The following is a 17,308-nucleotide window of genomic DNA, read 5'->3' as shown; positions in this document are numbered from 1 at the left end:
AATTTTCTGTTATGAGATTATGAATTTTCAGTTATGAGATTATGAATTTTCTGTTATGCGATTATGAATTTTCTGTTATGAGATTATGAATTTTCATTATATTCATAATTTCGGACATTCATAAATTATGAATTCATGCCTGCACATTCACTTTGGAACCATGCCTACATATTCCCGTCCGAAATCACGGACATTCATAAATTATGAATCCATGCCTGCACATTCACTTTGGAACCATGCCTACACATTCACTTTGGAACCATGAGATTATGAATTTTCTGTTATAAGATTATGAATTTTCTGTTATAAGATTATGAATTTTCTGTTATGAGATTATGAATTTTCAGTTGTGAGATTATGAATTTTCTGTTATGCGATTATGAATTTTCTGTTATGAGATTATGAATTTTCATAAAATTCATAATCTCATAACAGAAAATTCATAATTTGATCAAACGCGCGCCGTTAACTCCACATCCGCGATTTTTTTTTTTTTTTTTTGCCTAAAAACGACGTCGTTTTGTCTTGTGTTCACCATTCTCGGTGAACACGATTCCATGGCATAATTTGCGCTTTATGATGGGGTAGGCTATTAATTTAGAGACCGGCCAAGATTATTTTTTTACAAAGGAAGAGACCGGCCAAGATTATTAACAATATAAAACAAAAATCTATTTGAATTTTTTAATTTTAATTTGTACTAATTTTATTCTGGATTATTTAAACTCATTATTAATTTAAGAATTTTGAATTAATGTTTATTTAAATTGTATAAACTACCATGTGGTGTAATGACATATCGGTTACCATTTCAAATTGATGGTCATATGTTTTAAACCCCGGTGGTGGAGGGCTTATTCTAGTAAAGAATCATGATTATTTCAAAAAAAATTGTATAAACTATGCTATATTGTCCATTTTTTTTTTTCAAACATTAAAAAATTTTAAAGAGCTCATTTGCCACTTGAGCTACTTGTCCGTTTTGATTTTTTTTTTTTTGAAAATCGTTGTTTTGATATTTAAGTTTTAACAGATTATGTAATTTCTTGTTTCTCATGTTTCAACACAAGTTTTAATTTATTCTAGGTACAGAATCAATAATTTTAAGGTAAAATTTGTATAACATGAGACACAAAAACTTACAACACAAGACGTATACACATGTTATATATTTACTTATTCTCAATTTTGATTTATGTAGATAACATATGTCCTATAGGCACATACTTTCATAATACAAAACATAAATTCGTAAAAATATGTTGTGTGTTACACAACTACTAATCTATTTCAGGTACATAATCTATACGCTTAAGATACCTAATTACATAACATGAGACACAGAAACGCATAACACAAGACACATACACATGCATGTTTTATATTTACTTTAGTTCAAGTACATAACAATATTCTTAAGGTACATAATTTCATAACATAAGACACAAAAACGCATAACATAAGACACTGCAACGCATAGCATAACACACAAAAGCGCATGTTATATTTAGTGTATTTCAGTTACATAATTCATATGCTAAGGTATAAAATTGCATAACATGAGACACATGAACGCATAACACAAGATACATAAACATGCTTCAGAAGAAGAAAAAAAAATAATGTGAACTGAATAACAAACAATTGCTGTCAAAATTAAAATTCAAAATTACGTCATTTAAGACCAGGTTCCTGATCCATAGTATAATTATGATTGATCATTCTCCTACGTTGATTGAATGTTCATCTCTTGAGTCTTAATCCTTCTCCCACGCTTAATTATTAGTGTATTTATTATAGGTTTGAGAAATGATACGTTAACTCTATAAAATCTTTTTTAAACTATATTTTTTAAAATTCTTTTTGAAATTTCATTAAAAATAACATTTTAAAAATAAACTTATGAGTTTTATCTAGATTTTTTCACAAGTTGTAAAAATTAATAGATCGTACACATAACGTTTTCCAATCACATCAATCATATGGGACTATTAGTTTACTTTTCTTCCCTTCTTTTATTATTATTATTATTATTATTATTATTATTATTATTATTATTATTAATTATTAATTATGGCCAAAATTTATGCTTCCTCCAATCCGGCCGGCATCTATATAAACATGGATTGCCCCCTTCTGCTTCCTCAGAGGCTCAGACGTCCTTTTAGCTTCTCATCATCACTTCACTTCATCCTTTTAATTTGTTATCATTTCTCTTCGATCAGTCTTCAAACGTAAGAATTACAAAAAAAAAAAAACAAAAAACAAAAAAAAAAACAAAAAAAATGTTGGAAACCCTGGGTTCCTTCTTCAAACCACACAAATCAAGAAAACCCAAAACTGTTCCTCAAATTTCTAGTTGTGTGTTTAGAGATGAGCTAGACAAGAAGCCGCCGCCGCCACACTGTAGGAAAGCTAAGAAGCAAGTCAAATTTGATTTGAAGCCATCAGAACAGCAAAGCGCAGATCCAGAAGACGGTTCAGACCGCCGCCGCAGCGGCGGCGGCGGCGGCGACGGCGGAGGGGTGAGACTGAAGGTGTTGATGAGGAGAGGAGAAGCTACCAGGTTGCTGTCAAGGTGTGGAGAAGGAGGGGTTCTTACGTTCATGGACGTGGCTGATGAGCTTAAACATATTCCCCTCAATCACATTTCCATTATTTCTTCTTCTTCTTCTCCTCTTCCTTTTTCTGTTTGTGATGATAAACTTGAAAGTATTCAGGAATTGAAAGAAGATTAATTAGATCAAGAAGATGATGATTTTGAAGTGATGATGATGAACTACTGTACTTTTTTTTTCCAGATTCTAAGAAGTTATCTAGCATTCTAGCTAGCTAGCTAGACTGATGTAACTTCTTTTTTGTTTGGTCTATGAATTTTAATTTGTTCATAAATAATATGTCAGTCTCTTGGCCCATCTTATTTCATCGAGTAAATACCAGCCAAGGTCCCTTGAGTTTGGTGGTTTCACCACCTATAGTCCCTAACTTCCGTAATTACCATCCGTGATCCTCCGAATTGCGAAACCTGACCAGTTGACATCCTCCCGTTAGTTCCTTCTGTCTAAGGTGTCAAAAGTGGGGGTAAATATGTCATTTTCCACAAAATACCTTCATTGGCTCCATTTTTGGGAAATCAAGAACCCACACGCACCCCTTCCGTCTCCACCTTCAATGGCATTACCGTCCAGTGATTTAACTCGAACTGCGTGGAGAGACGAACAGGAAAGGTCGTCGTCGCCGTGGCGGGTGCGACAGCGGCAGCTGCTGGAAGCGGAGGAGGACTCTGTGGACATGGAGAGAGGTTCGCCTTTGAAGTATGTCTCACTATGTGACGTCTACTCGGCAACCTCCCTTTGCGTCAGGGCCAACGGATCGAAGAAAGTCAAGGCCTTTCGCAAAATCACAACTTTTGACATCCTGCAGCTAAGCAATTCGTTCCGGCGGCACCTACCAATTATATAAAAATGTGGAAGCCCCCTATTACGCAGTTCTACACGAGCCGCTGCAAGAGGAAGCAATCCGAGCCCTCTTTTTTCAACTCTCTTACTTTGCCCCTGCAACCAATTGTTGTAAAACTGGACAATGTGGTGGTAAAGAATGAAGTAGAAGAGGGAACAGAAGATGCGATTGTTGCAAAGAATAAGAATTATGATTCAAAGAAAAGGAGAAAAGTGGGGAGCTTGAAATTGGTGGTGGATGTGAATACAATTAGCAGTGGCCTTAATGGGTTAAGGGAAACCCGGAATAATAAGGATCAATTTTCAATCTGGGCAAATTCATTGCAAAAAATGGGGGTTTGGTATGAGCACCCCTTCCTTGTATTTATCATTTTATTATTTTGTGGGTGGCCAATTTTTGAACTTTTTGGTCATCAAATATGGGATTGTATTCTTGATTGAGGTCTAGTGGGTGGATTGCCCACACCCATTTCTTGGCCGCCAGGCAACAAGGGGAAGAGAGAGGTAGATCTGGGAAATGCTTTCACTTTTTCGCAGGAAGAACGTCGTCATTTTCTTGGTGTTTTTGCATTAGAATGAACCTTTTGAGAGGTGGTAATGCTTCAAGTTTGCCCCCATTAGAATTGCAGAAATGATGGAATTGGAGAATGGAAAACACTGTAAGTGTGTGCGGTTTCAATTCAGGACTGGGATGAGATAAAAAAAAAAAAAAGAAGAAGATTTTTAATGGATTTCATGCTAAGATTCGAAGGAGTTGATCCATAGCGGCGCCTTCCACCACCGCAACCTTGGCGGACAGAGCCAGAGGAGGAGTCTAGAAATGGAGTCAATGAAGAAATTCTGTGATTTTTAATTTCTGAATGTTTTATTATATAGCAAATGACATATTTATCCCCTCTTTTAACGGCTTAAACAGAAGGAACTAACGGGAGGATGTCAACTGGTCAGGTTTCGCAACTCGGAGGACCACGGATGGTAATTACGAAAGTTAGGGACCATAGGTGGTGAAACCACCAAACTCGAGGGACCTTAGCTGGTATTTACTCTATTTCATCAAAATGAAAAATCGATCGTGTAAATTAGTTAATATAAGAGTTCTACTTACATCTACTCCATAATCTTACTTCCTAAATTGTACTCCCTGATATGGCGGATTTTGTAAAATATGATGTTTGGTTTTTGTAAAAGTAAGTCATGTTAAGACTATTATTATACTATGAATGGACTAAAATTTATCTTGCATTGTGGACCATTTTGGTTTTAAAATTATGTGTTTGTAGTTTCAGTTAATAAATTATGTATCTGTCTGTAAATAATTGAATTGAAAGCATATAATTTGTTAACTATAACTGCATATTATGTGATGTGCATGCAATCAACAAATCATGTATCTTTAATTTAACTATAGACACATGTTTTTTTAGATCATGGTCTTAATTTACTATGTTAAGAGACTTGGGCGAGTCTAAGACCAATCTCAATAGTATAAAATTTTTGGTGATTTTTGTCTAGACAACAAGAAAAGGGAAAGAAGATGGAAGAGGAAAAAAAAATAGGAAAAAAAAAAGCAAAAACAAATTTATTATTATTATTAGGTTGAATCAACGATTTGGTCCCTCACTTATTCGCGACTTGTCAATATTGCCCCTGAATCACGTATTCATCGATTTAGTCCCCGAAAATAATTGTTTTTCGTCAAATCAGTCCCTATGGCCGTATTCCGTCAAGTCTCAGGCGAGACCTCCGATTTGCCTTGGGCATTTTGGTCTTTTCACGCCTTCTTCTTCATTAACTCTGACCAAGCTTCACCGGAGAAGCTCAAGCTCGCCGGAGGGAGCTCCATCTCTTCTTGCTCGTCGAAATTAGCTCACCCGCAGTAGTGATTCATCTTTCTTCGACGACATTCCATCGTCGCCGACGTCAGCTTCACCTCCAATGATGAGTTGTTGACCCCAAATTCACTCTCCGGCGAATCATCCAGTCGTGGTGCACCCTCCACGCCTCCCACGGCGTCGAGCGCTTCCCCACCACAAAGCCTCCGGTGACCAAGTCTCACATCCTAAAGCTCCCCCGGCAAGCCAAGTCGACGCCGGAAATGCAGACTAAAGTTCTCCAAACCCTAAGGTCCCTCGCGTCAGAAAACGCAGCGAATAAACGCTGCATGGAGAACGCCGGCGTGGCGGAATTCCTCGCCGCAATCATCATAACATCAAACATCGTCGACAACAAAGAAACATTATCGTTCATCGGGGCGGCGACCGTGCTGATCGATCTACTACTGGACACGAACAAGAAACGATATTGCGAGTGGAGTCTGAGCGTACTGGAGCAGCTTTGCCGGTGCGCGGAGGGGCGGGCGGAGCTGCTGAAGCACGCGGTGGGGCTGGCGGTGGTGTCGAGGAAAATCCTGAGGGTGTCGCAGGTGGCGAATGAGAGAGGTCTGAGGATCTTGTACTCCATCGCCAAGTTCTCCGCTACTCCCAGTGTGGTGCAAGAGATGTTGCAGCTGGGAGTGGGGGCGAAGCTGTGTTTGGTTATACAAGTGGATTGTGGGGTTGGGAAGAACAAGGAGAGAGCTGCTGAGATTCTCAAATTGCATGCTAAGGAAGGGAAGAATTCTCCTTGTTTACCATTGGATTTGATTCATAACACCATAGGTGTTAATTAGGCAAGCCATCGGAGGTGAAGCTGATGTCGGCGACGATGGAATGTCGTCGAAGAAAGATGAATCACTACTGCGGGTGAGCTAATTTTGACGAGCAGAGAAGAGATGGAGCTCCCTCCGGCGAGCTTGAGCTTCTCCGGCGAAGCTTGGTCAGAGTTAATGAAGAAGAAGGCGTGAAAAGACCAAAATGCCCCGGGCAAATCGGAGCTCTCGCCTGAGACTTGACGGAATACAGCCATAGGGACTGATTTGACGAAAAACAATTATTTTCGGGGACTAAATCGATGAATACGTGATTCAGGGGCAACATTGACAAGTCGCGAATAAGTGAGGGACCAAATCGTTGATTCACCCTTATTATTATTATTATTATTATTATTATTATTATTATTATTATTATTATTTTTATTTTTTTTATGAAAAAAAAAAAAGCAAAAGATTAACGCACCCAGTCGGGTGCGAGATTTGTGCCACACGCGGGTCTTCTGCAGTAATTTTGCCTTCCGTTCTCTTTCCTTTAGGCCCACAAAAAACTCACATTTGCAGAAAAAGAAACATTAAAAAAAAAAAAAAAAAAAAAAAAAAAAAAAAAAAAAAAAAAAACCCTCCCATTTGTTAAAATCAACCCATTGATTTTTTACTGTTTCAAAAATCACCAAAGATTTACTATTGGGGTTGCTCTAAGTTAGTATTGGACCAAAATATTGTGGAAAAAAAATCCACTCGTAAATTGACCATTTTAATAATTTAATGTGTCTAGTAAATATGATATTCTCAACGCATTTTGTTTTTCTCACTTTCTTCCAATTTTCTGTGCTTAATTTCATATATAATACAAATTTTCTTCTATATTCCAATGTTCTATTATATTGTTCCATTTTTTTTCCTCCCACTTTCTACATATATATCCAAAGTCCAAACTTAGCGTTGATTACAACGTAACTTACAGGGGTTAAGTCCGATCCGAGAAAGAGTCAAACATTTGACACCCATCTTGACGTCCTGGCTAATGATCGAGATATATATACATACATTATTCCTAGGCCCTAGCTTTCTTATAACTACTTCAGTTAATTAATAATGTATAAATTTGAGTTAAATAAAATTTTCAATAATTCTTGTGCGTTGAAGTTTTTACCAAGACTGGATAGGATGGATGTTTTGACATTTGTGCCCCAGGCACATGCTTGGGACTAGGGTTTTGTAGACTTGAATTTTGCTAAGTGTGTTTTGGGTCTTTCTCGGTTAATTTACGATTCGAGCCCACCCGACTAATCTCCGCTCGCTTCGAGAGGCACAGGAGCTGGTCCAAGAGAAATCATCACTTATGAAAATTGAATCCGAATTATCCCAAAACTCTTCTTCACAAAAAGAGCTCATTTGGCACTTGAGCTGCCCTGATCCGTCGGGTTGGAATTTATGTTAAGTTGATAAACTAGATATATAGCTACGACTTCATATCCCTTTAATCACGCCCAACTTTAATTTCTTGCAGTCCCCTCTCCTACGCAAGTACGCATGCATATATCATGAATTAGTATTAGTTACAGAGTCGATTATTTTCTCAGACAAGAGTACGAGAATATAATCGTGGAGAATATACTAAAAGGTGAAATAAAGGGATAAGTGATTTTTACGTGAATTGAGAGTAAATTAAATTAAATGATTTTTATGTGATTGAAAAAATAACGAATCTTTTGCTATGTTGTGGTAATACATTGACATACATAGCTTATAAGTTAGATTAAAACTGAAAGCTTTAAAACTAGTAGATATTAGCTAGCCTAATGTAAAATGTTATTTAAGGTAGCTTAGTGTTTAAAAATAAGATATTATTTTAACTTTTTTTATGTTTTACTGAGTTTATAGTTTATTTGTAGTTGCCAAGTACCTTGTGGTCCAATGACACCAAATTGTTCCTTTATATGAAAGGTTGTAAGTCCGAATCTCGGTAGAGGTTATATTGACTCGTTGTGCTTCATTAGAAATAATTTATTTGTAGTTTAAAATAATTTATAAGATCTACCAAATAAACATATATAGCCACGTACTTCTTTGTCTTATTTCTTTATTATTCTAAGTGGTTGGTATATGTTACATTTATTTTTGTAATCTTGCTTGTTTAATGATCTTAATAGGGGTAAGATCAAATGAGAATGGACGCCTAAGTGTGAACGTACCGTGCAAAATTATAAAATGCATTCTATATGATATGTAAAAGTGCATTTACGAAACTATGAACTCTAAAACTGTACTTGTTTTTTAGTTGTACTTTTACATATAATATGGTGCACGCATTTTTTATGTCGCACTTTTACATATTATATATGATGCAATTTGTAATTTTGCGCGATGAATATTTGCATGTTCGCACTTGGGCATGCGCTTTCACATGATCCGTCACCTACCTTCATAGTAGCTAACACACCCGAATATTAAGAGTTGATCTTTTGTAAAACGTCTAATATTTTTAACAAAAATATATAATTTTTTATTAAAATATTCATAATTCTTTAAAAGGTAGTATATGTTTTATACTTTCTCAAACATTTGTAGTCTAAAGAATTTAAGCCCCCACTATTAGAGTTCAAACCTATGACCATCGTACCCATTTGGAATGGTAACACAAATATAATAAATTTTTAGGATTCTGTAGAAGACTATTATGTTAGAAATATACAAATGAAATAGACATGTTTCATATAATCTAACCTCAATAGCGGAAGCATAGGATCAAGCATACCTCCAGCCATAGTTGATACCTTCATTGCATTGCTTGAAGATCAGTAAAGAACTGTTTTTTGTCTACCACTTGGTCTCCTATTCTACTAGATGGTGTAGTCACAATAGATCACAGGAGCAGTGGGAGGACCAAACATATATATAACCTACGTGCCATCATTATAGGTTAAGTAACGGAAACCGTTACTTCCGTTTCAACCCACAATCATAATTACCATAAATGGCATATTAACTTGCACCACTTAAGGATGACATAATGGAAAATGTTACATATTATGCATCTCAATTGAGACAATATTACGTAAATTTGTAGACAGTATTTGGGAGGAGATACCAAGTTTGAATCTCGGCAGCGACAGTATGAGGATTAATGTCCAAAGTGAGCACATATCCCTTGTGCACACTGACATTTGGCCCTGTATGCTGAGCCATTGAGTTACCGTGATTTACATCCTCCCAAATGTTTTGTCCGGTCTGGGTGAGGGTTGGGGATTCAACCTTTTGGGAGAAGAAGTATTACGTAAATTTTGGTGGAGAGGAAATTTCAATTTTAGTCCACTGACTGTTGCACTTGTATTAATTGCAACACTTGACTATCAAAAATGTTAATTTAGTACCTTGACTATGCGATTTCTATCAATTTTGATCACGCCGGCCAAATTACCGACCAATTATGACCGGAAAATTTCAATGTATAAAATTTTGAGGGTAATTTAGTCATTTAACCTTTTTTTTTTCTTCTCCGTTTCTTATCTTCTACACCGTCGGGAAATTTTTACTGAAACTTGCTGAAGCTTAGACGCCATTTTCAATCACCGAATGGGCATCATAATTAAGCCTGCAACTAGTGTCATACTTAGGCACTAACCTTAATAATTTGCAGTACACAGTCACATAATAAATTGGAATTGAGATGAGTATATAGAATCATATTACGCAACAAATTAAGAAAATAAAAGAAAGAAGAACCAGTGTAGTGCGCGTTGCTGCTCTGGAGAAATTTCCACGCCACCGATCGGAGTACCTTCAGCCACCACCACACCACAGATTAATTCGCCGAACAGAGCTCTGAGCGAAGAGATTGAATCCTTCCTCTGCAGAATTCGCCCTCTTTTTATCATTGCTGAATAAATAATAATAAAAAAAAACTCAAGTATTAATCTATACTGTATTATAGTATATTTGTTGTTTGGTTGTGTTTATTTTTGTTGTCTGGTTTCTTGAACTGCATGTCACCGCCGCTTCGTCACTGCCGTTGTTCGCTTTGGAAAGAAGAGAGGACCAAACTCATCTGAACAGGGAGAGATGAAGGATGGCGGCGGCAGCTTCATGAACGAAGGAAGAAACAATCGCCGGAAACCAGAGGGAAGAGATGGATTCATCAGGGAAGAAAGAAAAAAGGACTAAAATGACTATAATACCCTCAAAATTGTATCAATTAAAATTTTCCGGTCACAATTGACCGGTAATTTGGTCGGCGTGACCAAAATTGATAGAAATCGCATAGTCAATATACTAAATTAGCATTTTTGATAGTCAAGTGTTACAATTAACACAAGTACAGTAGTCAGGGGACCAAAATTGAAATTTTCTCTTTTGGTGGAATATCAAATACAAGTTGTTACGTGTAGAATAAACTCCAACATTGTGTTACCCACAATCTCAATTATTAATCAAGTAGCCATATATGTTATTTTCCTAGAACAAGTCTTATGATGTCATTTGTACTGTCAATTATTTATGTGAGGAGACTCCTAACAAACATCGTCAACGTCCTCCTGTCTTATTGAAAGCTGGACAGTTGCATCTAATTTAATGCTCATGCATGTGTTTTGGGGTAAGAAAATGCTAAATAATAGTGTTTTTTTTTTTTTTTTTTTTTTTAAGGTGTCAATCAGAAGATAGAGGAGGGAGAGAGAAGAAGGGAAAAAGAGAGAGAGAAAAACAAAACAAAAAAATAAAAAATAGAGACGCGGTTTATGCAGGTCACCCACGCGGCTGCGCCTCTCTTTTCCCTTTTCTATCTCCAGACGGACACCACAAAAAAACTATTTTTGCAGGACGATTCCAACTCTTCTCTCTCCTCCACATAAGTCATGTTCTTCTAAAAAATTGTGAAAAAAATCACAGACGGGGATGCTCTTGGCACCCAAAAAAAAAAAAACACTCTTGTGTGGTCGAACTCGTCGGCTTTTTCAGTGCAGTTTATTTCTCCCCATTTATTGATTATAATACATGAGTGATGTTTATCTATAAAAAAAAAACACTCTTGTGTGGTCGAACTCGTCGGCTTTTTCAGTGCAGTTTATTTCTCTCCATTTATTGATTATAATACATGAGTGATGTTTATCTATAAAAAAAAAAATAAAAAAAAAAACACTCTTGTGTGGTCGAACTCGTCGGCTTTTTCAGTGCAGTTTATTTCTCTCTATTTATTGATTATAATACATGAGTGATGTTTACCTAATGTACCGTATATTATTGTCTATTGGATAATAAGTATGGATTTCTCTTGTCGTTTTAAAAAATACGATAAAAATATAAATGTTCACCGCATTTGAAATAACTGTTCCTTATTTGAGAAAAAATTCATTAAGGCCTTGTTTGGTAAAAAATTGGCCTATAGGCTAATTTTAGCTTATTTGACCACTATTAATTGGTTGATTTAGTTAAAATATCAATATAAATGATTGGTTAATTAGCTTTTTGCAACTCCAAAATGCTAAAATTCAAAATGCTACTCCAAACAACTTTTCCAATTAGCTTTTTGAGAAAATAAATTATACCAAACAGCTATCAGCTAACAGCTAATTTATCAAATACTTTTCTACAATCAGCTAATGTTATCAACTATTTATACCCTCTAATTAACACAATAAGCTAACAGCTAAAAGCCATTTTATCAAACAGGGCCTAATTAAATCAGATTTTTTTAAAAAAATTAATATTCGTCATTCCTCAATACTCCTCAAATGAGATCTTACAACAACTTCATTCCAAATTATCGAAGCTATCTGGCTATATATTATTCCAAGGCTGAACCCCAACCCTAAGGGCCCCCACACCCCGACCCGACAGAGCATTTGGAAGGATGTAAATCATGGTGACTCAACTGAACAAGTAGGAGGTTAGTGTACCAAATTTTGTTTTCAGTTAAAAAAAAATTACAAAAATATTGATACATTACAAGAAAAACTAAAATTATTGACAAAATTTCATAAGTAAATCATTGGCAAAAAGTGGAATAGTTTACCTCAGGGGTCCTCAGATCTTGACTCGACAATTTGTGAAAAGATAAATCATTGTGACTCAACTGATTAATAGATCGAGACTAGACTTTTGTTTATTGCGCACAAGGAACTCGCCCCCTTAAGAGGTTGCTCCCAAATTATTGTCGTTGGTGAGACTTAATCTTTAATCTCTTGTAACAAATTTCACCTCTGTGACCAGTTGAGATTAACAATGAACAGATAAAAATTATAACACCCACGTACAAGAATGTAAATCATAAGGAAATCAAAAGAAACATACATGTTCTATTTATTGAATTTAGTGTTGAAAAGGGACATAAACCATAATTTACAACAACAAACTTACACCTTAGCTAACTCGAAACTAAAGGAGTTGATGATGATCATATCACTACTACAACAGATTCATCATTCATCTATGATTTATCCATCACCTCATGCAATTCCGGGCTCTCAGTTATGACTTCAAGAGAAGGCTTCCATGTCGTAGCAGAAACTGAAGCTTTTGCCGCCGCCTTTCCTCTGCATCTCTCCAGTTCTTCCAACACATCTTCCAATGATGTTGTTCTTCCCTGTCGGAGCTTCACCTGCGAGAGCACCCACTCCAACTCCTCCTTCCTCACCACAACCTTTACCCTCCTGTTATTCCTAGGTTGTTCTTGCTTCGGAAATTCCGAGGTTTTGTCCATGCAATTTCCCATCTTAATTTCTGCTGGTCGGGGATTGATTGATGGGAGAGATGATCGGAAAGGGTAAATATGTTTAGTGGTTGAGTGTTGGGAGAGGGTGGTTAGTTATTAGCAAAATAACGACTATGCCGCATGTGAATGTGAGAGAGAGTATATATGAAATACATAAAATTTTTAGAAATATTTTTCAAAAAAAAAAAAAAAAATTGAAAGTTTTTTTTTTTTTTTTTAAATGTTGTGGATTTGTCTACTAAGCCGTCAACGGCGACTTGTGTCAATCCAATGTTGTGCCAAGACAATTTTGCAAATAACTTCACTGTCAGTTGTGATACAGCTGCCCATCTCTCTTTGTTAATAATTTAAATCCGTTGTCTCGGTAGGGTTCTATTATAGATCAATCTCGATCAATAGTTTAATATCGATGGAACATTTTTTTTTTGTTATTTTATGCAGACTTTTCTTCTTCTTTTTTTTTTTTTTTTTTTTTTTTTTTCTTCTGGGTAACCCATATATCATAGAATTAATTAATGGGAGAACCCGGTCTCTCAGTATATATTTTTTTTTCTTTTTACTTTCATTTGAAATTCGAATCTCAAATTTTATTTAAAGAAAAATTGATTCGCCCAAACTCAATTAGAAATAAATTATAAATAACGATTGACAACAACTTGAAGCAAAAGCAATATTGTTTTTGATGGTTGCTTTTTAGACTTAGTCTTTCAGTATAATGTACGTTTTGGATAAGAAATAAGGGGACACACATCATTAGATATACATAAATGCACCACAAATAATTGAGTTGATAAGTATTGTCCAATAATTTTCTAAATTTAGCATATATATATATATATATATATATATATATATATATTAATTCCACTCAAATTGACTTAAATCCGGTTCTGTTTTTTTTTTTTTTTACCAAATAATTTGGTTTGATTTATGCTGTTAACAAATTTTATTGTGAGCAATTTTTAAACTTCACTATATTTTTTTTAGATCAATAATATGTGCCGACTCTGATCTAAGTGAGATAATATAACCTACCATAGTCTCATCACATCATAAATGATAATTTCTTTGTAAAATGAAAATAAAAATAAAATAAAACGTACGTTGCACAGTCCAAAATGGTCCACTCCAAATTAATACATCGTTTAAGGCGAGAATAGAGACGACAATGACGTTTGTATGAAAAGTGCATGAACGTTACGTTTGGCTACAGTCTAGACTTTTCAATTCTCCATTATTTTATTTTTTAGAGTAAATACTTAAAATGGTCCCTCGATTATAGCTAAATTTACAAATTGATCCTCGATTTTCAGTTTTAACTAATTAAGTCCTTAACTTTACAATTTTGACACGATTTGGTCCTCCATATATTTGACCATTTGTTGACCGTGATCGACGATCTCCAGAAGAACCTTCAGCTCTCGTCGGAGCACGTGGAGGCCTCCAGGATGACGTTGTACTGGTTCAGAAACACGTCGTCTTAATCGCTCTGGTACGAACTCAACTACATTGAATCCAAAGGGAGGATGAAGAAAGGCGACCGAATTTAGTAGATTGCTTTCGGCAATGGTTTCAAATGTAACAGTGCGGTTTGAAAATGCAACCGGAACCTTAAAAGCCCAACTATGGACCATGAAATTACATATATATTCTCAAAAATCACAGTCAACAAACGGTCAAATAGACAGAGGACCAAATTGTGTTAAAATTGCAAAGTTAAGGACTTAATTGGTTAAAATTGAAAGTCGAAGACCAATTTGTGAATTTAGCTATAGTCGAGGGACCATTTTGGGTATTTACTCTATTTTTTATTAGTTTTTAACAATAAGTGTCAAATAAACTATTGAACTATACAGAAAAATTGCAATTAAGACATCGAACTATAAAAAGTTCCTCTTAAACATCTGAACTTTAAAAAAAAAAATACAATAAATTCATTTGACATGTTATTGCAAGTAACCTCTAAGTTAAAGGTGATTGTTATTATTGTTGTTGTTATTATTATTATTATTATTATTATTATTATTGGGCATCCAAGTCATCAAAATATATTGATGTAGCATATCAATCACCTTTAGCTTGCAGATTACCTGCAATAACATGTCAAATGGAGTTAATTGCACTTTTTTCTAAGTTCAAATGTCTAATTAGAATTTTTCTAGTTTGATGGCTTAATTGCACTTTCATAAATAGTTCAAGAGCTTATTTGACCCTTAGGGGATGGTTCAAGTGAAAACACCTCCCTTGTAAAAAGTATGGATACAACCACACCCTTTATCTTGAGAAATCAAATGTTAGGATCTTATTATTACTAAACTTTCAAGTTCACAATAATTATAATTAAAATGAATTTTACCAAGACCTTGTGGTCTAATGGCAATAAGATTGCACTTCCATATGAGAAGTTGTGGGTTTGAGCCTCAGTTAGTTGCACTCAAAAAAAAAAAATTAAAACGAATCTCACTCTTAAAATTTTTAATAATTATAAAATTCACTTCGTATTTTTTTTACTAAGGGCCTGTTTGGTTTGCGAAAAATATTTTAAGGGAAATGGAAATGGAATTGCAATTCTATGGAAAAGTAATTACTAGGAAGATGAATTTCATTGTTTGGTTGGTGGAAAACAAATTACTAGGAATACTAATTCCATTGTTTGGTTAGATTTGGAATTGTAAGGAATAATGAATATAAATACCTATATTTAATAAGAGTAATATAATTAAGAAAGAAAGTAAGAATAAAATAGTCAAATCATATCATTTTTGCTTCTCATCTTTCATAATTTTCCTCAAATTTGAAGAATTCATTTTCCATGAATCAAGCATAAAAAAAAACAACATTTTTCTCTATAAAAATTTTTTTTTCCATCCAACCAAACATCCCTTGAGTAAACAGGCGTTTGGTTGTAGAATAGTCCATTTAGTTGTGTTTCCAGAGAAATTCCTGACCAGTGAGGCAACTGTTATAAATATGGAAATTTCCAATTCACACATCTCAAATAGGTTTTTTTTTTTTTTTTTTTTTTTTTTTTTTTTAACATTAAAACTTCCTACATAAATGATAAATCTAACCCAAAACCAAGAACTCTTCTTGAACATTTATTAACACCATCTTTGTTTCAGCTAAAGAATTGCCGACATTTTCGTTGCACATGAATTGAAGTAAATGCACATGTTTTAATCTGACTCATTCATCAGCGATTTATTGAATTGGAGTAAATGTTTTTACTCAAGTTTTGTCGTGTAGGCACTTAATATATATCTTAACTTTCAACTTTTTGTTTTATTAAAAAAGAATTTTTTTTTTTTGAGACGGAGTAACTCCACTCATGTGTAATAATATACAGACCTCACAAGAAAAATAAATCATACAAGAGAAATAAATCGTACTAAAAAAATCTTGTGCGACAGACTTAACAAAAATCAACCATATTTGAATAATATAATAATATTTCTTTAAGGTCTCTCACTAATTACCAATAAATTTATTATAATAAATAAGCACACACAAACAATATATTCTATCAATGGACGTAAAACATCAAGACATTTTATTTTGTGACGAGAGAAACTCAAAACCACTACCCAAGAACGTGATCGAGTAAATTCCGCCTTGTGACCTTAACTAATAAAGAACTACAACAAGAAGGTAAACCAATCTAGGCTATCCATAGCTTAACAGCGTCAAGCCGTCAATAACTGGCTGGCTCAAACCAAGAAAATCAATAGGTTACTTGACCAATGGATGTGTACATATCTGTCTTACTTACTATTCATTGGTCAAACCAACTCTTTCTTTTTTGTTTATTTTCTTTAGTATTTTTTACTCATTTTTAAATTTGATTTTTTGTGTTTAATAGTACTTTTAGTGTAGTTTCTAAATATATAAATTTTGTATACTAACACTAAACTTAATATTATGAAAATTTGAATTAAAAATAACTTCAGTCAAGCCTTGTTCACCGAACCAGACACATAAAAGGGTTCGCTCGCCTAAATCGTCTAAGCGACCGCCGACCGGCCGTGTGGAAGAGACCAATTTTGGGCAATTTTTGCAATCATGATGTGATGTTAGAAAGTTTTTATTCTGCCATCAAAACTCAAATAGGTAAAAGAGTAAAGTTAGTAAACTATACATTTTACGCTTTCATTTTTTATTTTATTTATTTATCACATAAACTCGTAATTTTAATCCTTTCAAAAAAAAAAAAAAAAAACTCGTAATTTTAAATGATAAATGTATCCACTACATTCATTAAGAAACTAATGTAAAAGTAAATTAATTAGCTAAACAACCAATAGCCTACAACTTATTTAGTTAGCGAAAAATATTTAAAAAGGAATGAAATTGAAATTTTATGGATAAAAAATTACTGGAAAGATTGATTCTTTGGTATTATCTCGTAAATTTTAAAAAATAAAACACAAGTAATTGTAGCAAAAATGAAATCATATTTACGCAAAATGGTTGTCATGCATTGATAAGGGCAGG

At 34.4% G+C, this 17,308-nt stretch overlaps 2 protein-coding genes across 2 annotated transcripts; one reads left to right on the top strand and one right to left on the bottom strand.

Annotated features, from left to right (window-relative positions):
- The first annotated feature begins 3,464 nt into the window (after window positions 1-3,464).
- LOC109164775 (E3 ubiquitin-protein ligase PUB23-like) lies at window positions 3,465-6,126 on the top strand. Its single transcript, XM_019313323.1, has 3 exons — window positions 3,465-3,794; window positions 4,066-4,117; window positions 5,402-6,126. The coding sequence occupies exons 1-3, from the start codon at window positions 3,465-3,467 to the stop codon at window positions 6,124-6,126; spliced, it is 1,107 nt and encodes a 368-aa protein (XP_019168868.1).
- A 6,406-nt stretch (window positions 6,127-12,532) lies between these two features.
- LOC109164773 lies at window positions 12,533-12,817 on the bottom strand. Its single transcript, XM_019313322.1, has one exon. It carries the CDS (start codon window positions 12,815-12,817, stop codon window positions 12,533-12,535), a length of 285 nt encoding a protein of 94 aa, XP_019168867.1.
- Between the last annotated feature and the right edge of the window lie 4,491 nt (window positions 12,818-17,308).

Source organism: Ipomoea nil, unplaced genomic scaffold (assembly GCF_001879475.1).
Source record: "Ipomoea nil cultivar Tokyo-kokei standard unplaced genomic scaffold, Asagao_1.1 scaffold3069, whole genome shotgun sequence".
In the NCBI taxonomy this organism is placed as follows: Eukaryota; Viridiplantae; Streptophyta; class Magnoliopsida; order Solanales; family Convolvulaceae; genus Ipomoea; species Ipomoea nil.
The sequence above is the reverse complement of the archived record's forward strand: the minus strand, read 5'-3'. Positions and strand labels throughout refer to the sequence as shown.